Below are 12,014 nucleotides of genomic sequence, written 5' to 3'. Positions count from 1 at the left end.
TAATTTGTCACGTTTGCATTTGACTGTTCCACTCTCATGCGTGCGGGGGCGCTGTTTCCCAAACTTATTACATTTGATAGAAAATCAACAGGTGCCCGCGAAAATAGCGTGCCTGAATGTAAAATTTAACATTTTTATCATTAAAGAAAAGAACTTGTTTTGTTGCATCACATCACAAATTTATTCAAGTCAAAAATACATTTTTATAGGTATTTTGTATCTGTCTGCTACATGGAAGTAACACAACTATTGGGGGGGGATGGGTGACCCCTCCCCCACAGAAATCACATGTAAATACATGACGAGACGATAAAAGAACCCAAAATGATTACTCTGTGTGCAGAAAGAGCAGGAACGACAGCAGTGTGGGGCTGGTTGTCGACGTACAGCATCTGTTGCGAACAATCGTGTCGTCAGGGCAGGGACGAGCCTTGCAAATTTAAAAAAATCAACACAGGCAGGACCAAAGCACACACAGGTCAAATGACCAGCACGGGCATCTGACAGTGGTGCAAAGGGATGCATTCTGGCTGCAGGACAGACCAAAGTCGGAGAATCATCACTCTCAAGCGTTCTACTCATTTGTGTTTGCTTTGGTTGAAATGTTAGAATAAAGACAAATGAAATCTTTGCCTCAGTCATGATAACATTTGTTCTCTATCTTTGCACGATTACAAAACTAAACAAAACACATACTTTTAATAAAGTGACATTTCCCAACCTGGAGAAGGAGCGGATGGCGTAAATACTGCATGCTGAAACACGAGCAGTAACTACTCAAGGGCCACAGAACCTTATTTACAGTGATGAGCGGATGTACGCGTTTGCACCCCCAGAGTCTTGTTTCTTTCTCCACGTGACTCCTCCCACCTGCCTTTGCTCCGCCTCACTGCGGCAGAGCTTTTAAGATGGCATTCACCTCCTCAGCGACGGCCGTCAGGGCGAACTCAAACTGGTCCTGAGCAGAAGAGGAGAGGGAGAAGATCAGGAAGGAACTCCATGTCAAAAGTATCCAGACAGCACAGACATGCAGACGGACGGTACCTTGGTGCGGACCAGGCCCGGCCTCTGGTCTCTGATGTGCTCCAGTGCGGCAGCAATGTCGATCTCTTTAACTCCTGTAAACACAAAACAAGATATAGTTGGAGATGTAAATGGTAAAAGTCTAATTAGGACCATTAAAACAGAGCCTGCGGGTGAATCCTCACCTTTCGCCATGCGGTTCAGCACCATGTCAATCAGGATATATGTGCCGGTCCTGCTGGTTCCATCACTGTGGGAGGAACAAAAACAGGTCCGTTTTTGTAGGTGGGTGCTCGAGCTGGAGAAATCGGACTCATACCAGACATGCATTTCTTTACCTGCAGTGAACAATGATTGGGCAGGAACGACCCCTGTAGCATTTATTCACCTTTCTGAAGAGCACGACAGCAAAAAGAAGAAAACAAGCCTCTGTAAAACATTACAGTTGCAGTTAAACATGTTTTTAAGACCATTATAAAAAGCTGAGGGCTGCAGCAAATGAGAGGAAATTAGAGAGTGGTTGTGGGTGGGGGACCATAAATGAATGACACACAGAGGGAATGTCAGGATGGCAGAGAAACGGGAGGAGAGGGGAAAGAGGAGGTAGCCAAAGATTCACTGTCCCTCCTGCAGCAGCCAGTCACACCTGCCAATGCTCATTTTTGTGACTATGCAACTGGAGCCAGAGTACTAGCTGCAAACCACAAAAATGACACTGGGAGATGGCAAAACACAAACCGATCAACCTGCACACTGGGGGAGAGGGAGAGAGGCAGAGCGAGGGCGGAATGTCTGAGGGCCTGAGGAACGAGGAGGATGGAAGGGAGCAGAAGGACGGATGCTATGGATTCAGCATTCAGACTCTGTTCTGTGTTGTGTGTCGTTCATTCGTGATCTGTTACCCCGCTAAAAACAATATAAAAACAGGCAAACTGACTGTGAGAGGAAGTGCCATTTCTGACCTGCGGAAGTCGAGGAGCGGACGAGTGGAGGTGGGGATGCCGTTGGCGGGCCAGCTCAGCAGGTGAAACTGCGTCAAGGTTCTGGTCTCCTGCGTCTGGACGTTCTTCAGGTAGAAGCTTCGCACCAGGAAGTCCTTGCACCAGATGTGCTCTGACACCAGGTTGACCTGACCCGACCGGGGAAGGGGCAGGAAATTTAAGACAAACTTTAGGATTTCAATAGTACAAGAGGAAAAAATTACAAATCGGGCAACAAAAAGTTCTTTAACTTTACAAAATCTGCACTTTAGTAATCATCTAAAATAAATGCTGCCTGAATTAATTTTTTTAGCTTTATTACAATATCACCTCGTAGATGTGGTAGAGGGAGGAGCCCTCGTCAGGCCAGTATCTCTCAGACTGTTTCTCCCCATCCTCTACCAGAGCCGTCATCATCACAATCACCGTGCAGCCGTTCTCCCAAACCATCTGCAGACAGGAGAGAGGACGGCGTTCCTGTTTATCATCGAGGAAACAGGGACGAAACGGGAGGTGATTGGAAAACAGGTCGCCCTCACCTGCCAGAAATCAGCCACTGTGTGAGCCATCGGCCCCTGTGTGGCGATGTAAGCTGGTTGCCGGGGGTCATGGTCAAACTGGGAGAAAGGGAAATAGAGCAAAGAGAATGATTTACTGTGATAAAAGTGCAAAGCAAAAGAGCAATTAAATACACATTTCTGGGAATATGAAATCCTGGCTGGTTTCTTACAATGAAGCTGGCATTGATGTAGTCCTGTTTAGTGGCGTTTACATCCGATTTCAGCTTCACCCGCGAGTGATCATCTGGGCGTAAAAAAGCAAAATGAGCCCTGCATGACAGAAATCTCAGGTGGAGGTAAGAAAATGGCTGAAAAAGATCCAATATACAAGAAGACGTGCCAGAAAGTAAATATATTTGTCTGAAATACTTAGTAATGTGCAAATATGATGCGATTGTGACACGGGTAGATGCGTCGGTGCACTAACAGGGTAGCGACTCGGCGTGTCTATTTTTGTCGATGTTGTTTGGGTTCTGAGCCACGATGGATGAACTGGGATCAGCCTGGTAGGAGCACAAAGCCTCCCACTCCTTCTGAAGCCGGTCCTTGTTCCGCAGGTGATCCTCCATATATGCCTGAGACACAGAGGACGCGTAGGTGAATCACAGGAGGTCGATGTCAAAAACCGTTAAGTTGAGTTCCTTTGCTCACCAGGATCATGTGACCAGTAGAGATGTCCATGTTTGATTGGGCCGGCTCCTCGCTCCAGGAGGGGGTGGAGCTGTGGGTGGAGGACGGGCTGTGCTGGGGCCCGTCGCTGAACTGGGAGGAGACGCTGCTGACGCGCGACGTGTCTGTGCCCCTGCGACCGCCGGCGCCAGCGACGCCCGCTATGCTTCCCCCTCCCACGCAGTCCTGCCGGCACAGTGAAGATTTGGATGCCATGTGCTGCCGACACAGCTCCTGTTAATAGTCAGCTTGTGTTTAATGTCTATTTATTCTTCTCGATGTAAATGTATTCGACATGTTGTGTTATGTCTCACCTGGTAATCAAAGTGGGTTTCGGCCCCTCCCTCTGGACCCAGACCCAGCTTGCCACTGGCTAGTTGTTGATTGTAGTGACGGAAACAAGCGACAGCCATGGCCAATACCAGGACTCCTCCCACGACTGCCATGGAAACAAGAATGATGACAGTCCCGCCGGAGCTCTCGGAAACCTTGATTACCTGAGGGAGACCCCGTGCATCTGTCCTCTGTGGGGGAAGGGAAAAAACGGGACATGAGCTTAGCCAATCAGAGCTCGTCACAGGAGCTCAAAGGTCAAGCGCGTTGTGTCAGCAGCACGGTCGTTGCTGGGTCGCCGATGAGATCTGAAGGCGGGTCTGAGGAGTCGGAGCAGTGGGGGCCTCAGATGTGTTACAAGTCAGCAGAGACCCCACGGGGGTCTGTGAACTGTGACTCAGTACTGCCGTCTGTGTCCGTTCCCCTTATCATCATCTTGAAGACCTTTGAATATCTTTCACTGCAGCATTTGTGGTAGCTGTTTTTATGCTAACATAGGCTCATGTGATTATTATTATGCTTTATATGAATATTCAGAAGCAGTTTCATTTTCCTGCAGACACACAAACAGCATTCAGCCGTTGTGAGTTCAACATCTGGTGGAGCGGCTATTGATCGGCTCTGCACGAGGTCAGGGGTCAGGCTGCCGTATGAAGCAAAAAACAACATGGCGGGTGACTCTTGTGACTGTTGCCATGGTACCTGGGATATGTGAACCACGGTGAGGAGCGGGGGGTGAGATGAGGCACCGTGGCAACAAGGGAAGCGCGGCCAGTTATGTTGCGTCGCCTCACTGAACAGGTGACACACCAGCGCTGAGGTTTATGTGCACACGGCCAAACAAACACCCACACCAGACGAGCACAGATGAGACAGATGCTGTATATCTGTGTTCTTTCTGTGTTCTACTTTCCTGTAATAAGGCCTGCTTGTGGTATTTAATGATGCTCATTATTCTTTGATCTGAGCCGCAAAAGCAGGCTTGCGCGGATGTCTGATTATCAGAGAATGTATGTTTGAATTAATTCCAATTAAACAGCAGTGGTTCTACATCTGTTCCCTCAGCAACGGCCTATTATGTCTCCAGGGGCTTGACATGGTTTGCGGTGGCAGGTACACACCTCTCCCACGCCACTCTGCACAATCTTCAGGCCTGTCTCAGACTCCAGGAAGTGTTTTTCTGACACTGTTGGTATGAAGTCAAAACAAACAATTACCGGGGGGAAAAAACACACATTTGATAAAACATCATTTAGTGGATAACCGCCGAGGGCGACAAGCTCAGACACTTGTTCCGCGTTCTGACTGTGGGCAGGTGGGTGTTCGTGTGTTTTCCAGCCTCACCGGCTTTAGCTGCCACCTCCGCGGCCGTCACGTTGTGCTCGTTCTGGCGGAGGCGAAACGTCACCGCCGGTCCCACCACACTGAAACCACAAATGTGTTATTTTGAGCAGGAAAGACAGATTCCAGCTCATCCTACACGGACAAATGTTGAAGCGGGTACCTGATATTGATGAAACTGCTGGTTGACAGGTGTATCCTGTCAGCCAGCAGCCCCAGCAGCTTCACGCCGTCGTACAAGGTCAGCAGACTGCAAGAGAAAGATTCCATGATGCCCTTTATCGCCGTCAAGAAGTCAAAGAGCTGAATGAAAACGAGTTCTGACCTTTGGTTGGTGAAGATGTACCCGTACTCCTCCTTTCCTCCTGTGCCATCGAGCGGCAGGTCCTTCAGACTCTGTCCGGGCTCTGTGGCGTGGGTGGGCTGAGAGGCAGAAGGGACAGAGCCAGAGCTCTTGGTGGGGGCTGAGATCAAAGTGGAGGAAGGGGCGGGGGGAGCATCTGGGGGGTCGAGGACAGTGGCAGGCTTCTCTGGTTTGAGGGGGGCACTGTCAGTTTTTACCAGCTGCATCTACAGAGAAGAACAGAGCACCTGTCAATCCAAAGGCGTGTGATTGTCTGTCCGTCACTAAGGGCGGGGGCTGCAGACGTACCTCCTTGAGGGCTATGAGGTCTTTCTCTGTGGAACCTGTGTTGAGGCAAACAAATGTTCAGATTTTATGGCAGATTGAAGGTTTTCTGCCCAGAAACACGAGGTTAAAGCTGGAGGTTGTACCTGTCTTTTCCTGAGCCTGCAACAGCTGCAGGATGAGCGCTAGCTTGTAGAGCTGATCCTGACTCAGCTCTCTGGGGTCCACGCCGTACCTCTGCAGGACCCCTGACATCCGCTGGAGGAGGCCATCTGTCACAGGACAGCAGAGTTAGCATTAGCTTTTATGCACACCATGTGCATGCATCTATTGTGTTGAGGTATATCGTGAGTCCAAGGAGCTTCTCACCATTTCCATTTAGAGGCAGGGAGCTTAAATCCTGAGACACTTTTTTGTTCTGCAGCTTTTGCTGCTGCTGCTGCTGCTGCTGTTGTTGTTGGTGTTGTTGGTGTTGTTGGTGTTGTTGGTGTTGTCTGCCACCAGCACTGAGACCCTCCGGTAAAGTGTAGTCTTCCGCATAATCCACTGGCATCTCCAGTTCAAAGTCCTCATAATAAGGCAGACCTGTAGACAGCAGAGGACGTAATGGCAGGAAAGGACATCTGTGTCCAGCACAGGACGCTCTGATCTGATCTGTAAATGTTCACCTGCAGGAGCCATGACCGCAGCCCCTCGGTGACCATACGATGGCTGGCTGGACGCCAAGTACAGAGACAGGACTTCCTGTAGCAGTTGTCTGTCCCGCTCCAGCTCTCTTTGATTGGCCTGGGTCCTTGAGGAGGGGCGGGCATATGTGCCCCCTGCCCCATGGGGGTACTGCTGTACTTCATCTTGATACCTGTGCTGAAATCACAGAAATGAGGCCAGTTTAGCAATGCGATATTTGTAGAGTTTACAGTATTTGAGCTTCTTTTCTACAACAAAATTGGCTTTTTACATGTATAAAGGAGTTTTGTGTACCTGATGGTACATGTATGGGTCCATGGAGGCTGTTTGCATGTTCATTGGAGACTGTGGAGGCTCAGGAATCATGTAATCCACATAGTTTGCACCAGGAGATGATGAGGACCCCAAGTTAGAACTGTGTTGGTAATGGGGGGGGTGCTGCTTCGACCTGACAACACATGATCAGGTGACTTTTTAAGAACACTAACCAAAGTTACAAGAGTCCCTGTAATTATGGCTTACTGAGGAGAATGAGACGAGGGGAACGAGGAACTTGACTTGGATGTGCGGCTGGTGTGGGGAACTCTCTTCAGCTCCTTTGACAAAATGTATTGGGTGATGTCATCTTGCCAGGAGAGACCTGTGGTTCCATCAAGAGAGTGAGATGACAGACAAAAAAAGATCCTCCAAAATCAATAATTCTTTGCAGGGTTCCATCAAACTGCTCCAATTATGAATGGATTTTAGCAAAAATTCAGTTACAAGCAGAGAACATTGCATCTCCGGGGGTTCTGCCAGTGTTCGCATGGGTCCCTCTTTGGGTTCCATTGGCAGAGCCTGAAATGGACCCTGCCCTGACATTAGCCCACCACAATGACTATGAGCAGCTAATGGTTAGCCAGCGCCGCCCACCTGCTTCTGCTGTGTAGGAGCTTCTGTGTCCAAGATCTGGATAACAAGGCCATCAGCACGGCCACAACATGGCCGCAGACTCTTTAGGGCTTAAGTGATCCTCTCACACAGCCACATCTCTTCGATGGACCTTTTTGGACAACAATCTGAACAGCAGTTGCTGAGTGCATCAGCTCGGAGGGAGCCGAGGGAGATGGAGGAAATAAGTCTTGACTAGGAAGTGTGTGTAGATTTTCTACATTCAACTGCAGTTTGTGAGAGGGGGAAAAGATCGTAGAGCAGTGTCTCTAACGGCTTTACACGAACTGCTGCTGAGACGCAAACATTTGCAGGCTTAAACTGCAAAACACCAACTCAGACATGCTAAAATATCCACCCCAAGACTATATTTAGAAATAGCATCTGAGGGAAAAGCAGTGTCACCCTGCAGCATCAGCTGTTTCAGGACCTCCTGCATCCTCTTCAGCACTTGAACTGAGACTTGGTACTGGACCTTGTCCTGCTTGGAGCTGAGACACTGACCAAAGAGCCCATCTAGAGGGAGGGAAGAGGCAAATAGACAAGGAAAAAGGTTTCACAAGGAAAATTGAAGGCAGAAATCCTTTTTCTGGACGCTGCTGTAGATTCGGTTCTTTATATCTAGTATTGGACAGAACAGATGACAAAAACTTGAAAAAAAGTGAGAATATTTTGGCAAAAGTGTCGCTCTCCATGTGATTGGAATAAATATAAAGCGACGCTGGTGGTGAGTAATCTGGTGCACCGATGAGTCACCACAGGCTTTCAAGGGCTAAATCTAACTTTTCACATTTTGGGCTGGTTTACACATTAGAACTAACAGAAACTTGCTCCTGCAGGCTGAAATGTCACAGCAGGATGCAGAGAATATAAACCGCTCTGGGTATTTGGCCACAATATGGACGACCCCTTTTGCAAAAAGTAAAGGACATAACCAAAGATATCTGTTCTTCATCTTCATCCCTCTAGTTGCGGCTGATGTGATCTGACATATAAACTGGCTCACGTAAAAGTCCCAACAACAGAGAGAAGAGGGGACAGGGGAAGGAGGAATGGGACATGGATGGAGAAAGAGGAAGCAAACTACATGCTCTGATTGGATTGGGGCTATTTTGAGAGCAGCACCGCTGCGTATGCATCATCTCTGTGCAGGGACCCTACAGCAGCTTCGACAGTTCAACAGAGGGGCTGTCGGGGGGGGACGGCTGTGCCAAGATGTGGAGGGAGTTCTCCTGTTTCTAACTCCTGAATCCAGTCAGCCCACCTAATGCATGAGCACATTTATATGAGTGAGAGCTTCTTTTTATCGCTTCCCTCTTGATTCTGTGATACGTGCGTCTGCAGACCCATTTTATATTCTGACCAGTGGCTGCGCACATACGTAAGTGCCGTTTCCACGCAGAAGTGCGCAAGTGTGTGCCAGTGACTCATCGGCGTATTAGCACAACAACTGTGGGGGTGTCGACCTCACTGTGATGTCAGTGTTGCCATGGAGATGGTCGGGGCAGAGGAGGGGCTTAGATTAAAAACGAGGGAAGGTAGAGAGACGGAGGAGAGACGGATGAAGAGAGTGACGAGAGGGGAAAATTGTGTTACCTGCGCTGTTCAGGCACCATCTTTGCAGCGACACGGTCCTAAAGACCCATCGGGAAGGAGGGTGAGGGAGTAGGTTTACCTACATTAGTGGGGACCCGCTAATTAGAGGGTTCTAAACTGGACCAAAAAAAAGTGGCCCCACAATTTCAAGACTAGGTTTTAGGTTAGAGGCAATAAAGGGTTGGGATGTGCAAATGACTGGAAAATAAATTAAAGCGAATGGAAAATCAGCTGTGTGTGTCCGTGCATATGTGTGTGTGCTTACTCACCATCTGAGCAGAACTGATCTCTCATGCATAGTTTTCTCTCAAATAGACAGCCTGCAGAGGACAGAGAGAGTAGGAACAGTCGTCATAGTTAGCTTTGCCTTCTTATTCAATTATCCCCCAAAGCACTGATGTAACACAAACATCATAAATAACAACACTCCCACACACTTTCACCAGCTCTTAACACAATCGAAGTCAACCTACACTGCACTTACTCTCAAAGACTGACTCCATAATTGCAAGGGGGCAATTTAGAAGCACCATCTTGTGTAAGTGCTCAATTCATTATCACCTTCAACAGCTGCTGACCCACAAATACAAAATTGTTCCTTTGTATTTTCATTCGCACAGAGACGCCATCGTGGCTGACTGCGTATGTTCATCGGGACGGCCCAATTAATCCCAAAATATAAAGAGGAAGTGATTCATCTGAATTGCAAAAAAAACACAGCAAACAGTAGAACGACAGCAAAGTAGCGTAGCGCTGCGGAACTCCTGCCCGGAGACAAGAAAACAGGTTTGGCACAAATCCAGGGAAATGTTACGAAATCATAGTGACGTGACATTTGCTAAAGGTGACAGAAAACATGGGAAAGGAGCAGGTGGCTCAGCAGCGTTGCAGGAGGAGATGAAGAATGGCCGAAGCTTCAGCTGTTTCAGTGACACACCCTCAGGTTCTCTCTGGTAACCTCCAACGCTCCATTTAAAACCCATATCTGACATTCAATGAGTAACGGGCGCAATAAATCAAGTTTCTGTGATACACCCCCAGAGATGCGTCTGTGTAGAAGCACCCACTCTGGAGCTATCAGGAGGAACCGCCATTCGATCATTCAACTTTTCATTTATTCATTCAGGACAGTGTTTACAAGCAACTTAAAAAAATTGAGTTTATTTCTTTGGATCAACATTGACTGCAGTGAGTTTTAACAAAAAAGCAGAAGTTGCATCCGTCTGGAAGTTAAATTCACATTCTCTGACTCTTATGAACACTATGAATTCTGACCTTTCTATCAAAACAAAACTACCAGCTACCATCGAACCCCCCCCAAAAAAATCATTGGTTATAGTGTGAACACTGCTAACACCAACAGCTTCCCTGGGGACGTCTTCACTTTCTGACCTGTAAATGGGTCCATAAGTAAGTTCCAAAACCAGTAAGTTCCAAAACCATAAACCGTGTCTTACAGGCAACACGAAGCAATTATTCTAGTGTTGTAAAATGGTAAAAATGTTAAAAAGTGGAAACATTTGTGGTAATTGATACATTTTCCTAATGGCAACAAGCTCATCAGACGTGTGTGTGTGTGTGTGTGTGTGTGTGTGTGTGTGTGTGTGTGACGGTAAGGCATATGGATGGGTGGCTCATCAAATAAATGGATGGATGGACAAATGTGTGGACAAACAGAGTTGAGAGCTGGGAATAAACGAGTGCGGGTGAAGAAAGAGAACAAGAGGAGGCAACAATAATTTCTGTCCCTTTGTTCTCTCCAAAGTTCACAGCTTGATTTATTTTGTGTCACCGTGATTTTAAATGTGTTTTTTCAGTAACAAGCAAAGTCCACGGGTGCACCCCAGAGAAAGACACAAAAGACTGTGATGTTTAGATTCTGTTTTTCCTGCAAATAAAACATGATTTTGCTTTAAAAAAAAAACCCAAAAAAACAAAAAACCAAAACGACACTTTATTAATACACCAATGTAACAATGTTCATTTTCAAATCTGAAAACATCCAGCACGGGTTCCTTTTACCCTGTTTTCACGCATCAGATTCCACTGCTGTGCTTCCATTAAACCTGAAACATTCACACAGCATCATGTGCATTTAGGGTGACACGCATCTCTGTGCAAACACACCTTGTGAAAAACAAACCAAAAACGTCATCTTTGAGTCCTCTGGGTAATAATTCACCTGTTGCATTCATGGCAGTGGTTTCAGCCTGCAGCACTTCAAGCATCTGTCGCCAAATATCAAGAATAATTTGATAAAATGAGAATCAATATGGTCGCTAATGCGAGGAGGGAGGTGTGAGCCGAATCCTGGACATAAAAATCCTGTTTATTTAACCCAGAAAACAAACTTTAATCGCACTGAAAGACTGAACGCCTTCAGGGGCTCTGACGTCTGCTTCTGAACAGAAGTAAAACTCATTAACAACAAATTAATGACGTGTAATTGCTCAGGTTTCACTGGAGCACGTCAGATTGTGACAACCATTTCAAGTCATTTTGAGGGAGCAACACGTTAAAATAAAAAAAACGCTTTAAACGAACCAAGCCCTGTTTTATAGATATTGCAGCGACGCTGCCATCTTCCTCAGCCACATCTTACCGTATTTCTCGGACCTTCCTGGCTGGCAGAGGACGGTGAGGAGCAGCAAGGCTCGCCACGGTCTGAGGTGTTGCATGATTCCCGCAGCAGCGGAGGAGACGAGCCGAGAGGATGCTGCTGCTGCTGCTGCTGCTGCTGCTGCGCATCCGCCTTCAGATCCCCATCACGGTCCGACGGGGCGCAGACAGTCGCGGCTCAGGACCCATGTGACGAGAAAACGGGAATAAAACGCAGCTGGAAAACCCAGTTCCTCGCGGGAGGCGGGAGGGGGTGGAGGTGGGCGTGGTTTAGCGAAGAGGCTAGTAACAGACGACGGAGGATCGATTAGTAATCGATTTATGACAGCGTGAATGCGGAATGAAGGGGAGGATGGAAGAAACGGGGACTTGTACGTCATCACGTCCTTCGATCTGGGTGGGAGAGGTCACTCCCCCGATGCGAGCAGGTAAATGCATATTGTTCTAGGCTATAAAGAAACAATACAGCCCTCTGGTCCAACGGACAACAAAAACGACATAATGTCTAATTTATGTGTGCAGTATGTGCTATCTAAACTGTGTGTTATTTAGTGTGTTTTTAACTTACATGCTATAAGTCTTGGAATTTCTTTATTCAAATGAGGAACATTGGGGTCAACAGGCCAGGGTCAACGGCCTTTGCAAGCA

The 12,014-nt window shown here is 47.5% G+C and overlaps 1 protein-coding gene and 1 non-coding gene across 4 annotated transcripts; both read right to left on the bottom strand.

The window, feature by feature from the left end:
* Window positions 1-157: 157 nt before the first annotated feature.
* Window positions 158-11,630, bottom strand: ptprna (protein tyrosine phosphatase receptor type Na). 3 transcript variants are annotated; one of them, XM_011610814.2, is made up of 24 exons: window positions 11,350-11,626; window positions 9,017-9,067; window positions 7,557-7,667; window positions 6,744-6,861; window positions 6,516-6,669; window positions 6,203-6,398; window positions 5,904-6,119; window positions 5,681-5,806; window positions 5,559-5,593; window positions 5,232-5,476; window positions 5,070-5,156; window positions 4,910-4,989; window positions 4,687-4,751; window positions 3,547-3,756; window positions 3,215-3,466; window positions 2,991-3,138; window positions 2,734-2,807; window positions 2,543-2,620; window positions 2,334-2,453; window positions 1,986-2,152; window positions 1,362-1,415; window positions 1,209-1,273; window positions 1,045-1,118; window positions 158-958 (listed from the first exon to the last, which is right to left on the bottom strand). In XM_011610814.2, the coding sequence occupies exons 1-24, from the start codon at window positions 11,423-11,425 to the stop codon at window positions 887-889; spliced, it is 2,874 nt and encodes a 957-aa protein (XP_011609116.2). In that variant the 5' UTR covers window positions 11,426-11,626; the 3' UTR covers window positions 158-886. The 3 variants fall into 3 exon arrangements, with proteins under 3 accessions (XP_011609116.2, XP_011609123.2, XP_029690092.1); XM_011610821.2 differs by having other exon boundaries at window positions 887-958; window positions 3,215-3,451; window positions 11,350-11,630; XM_029834232.1 differs by lacking the exons at window positions 7,557-7,667; window positions 9,017-9,067; window positions 11,350-11,626 and adding an exon at window positions 7,134-7,538 and having other exon boundaries at window positions 887-958.
* On the bottom strand, window positions 1,663-1,748 carry mir153b (microRNA mir-153b). The gene has a single exon (NR_105335.1). It is a non-coding gene; the product is annotated as a microRNA mir-153b (primary transcript).
* Window positions 11,631-12,014: the final 384 nt, after the last annotated feature.

The sequence above is a fragment of the Takifugu rubripes genome, chromosome 1, assembly GCF_901000725.2.
Source record: "Takifugu rubripes chromosome 1, fTakRub1.2, whole genome shotgun sequence".
In the NCBI taxonomy this organism is placed as follows: Eukaryota; Metazoa; Chordata; class Actinopteri; order Tetraodontiformes; family Tetraodontidae; genus Takifugu; species Takifugu rubripes.
The sequence above is the reverse complement of the archived record's forward strand: the minus strand, read 5'-3'. Positions and strand labels throughout refer to the sequence as shown.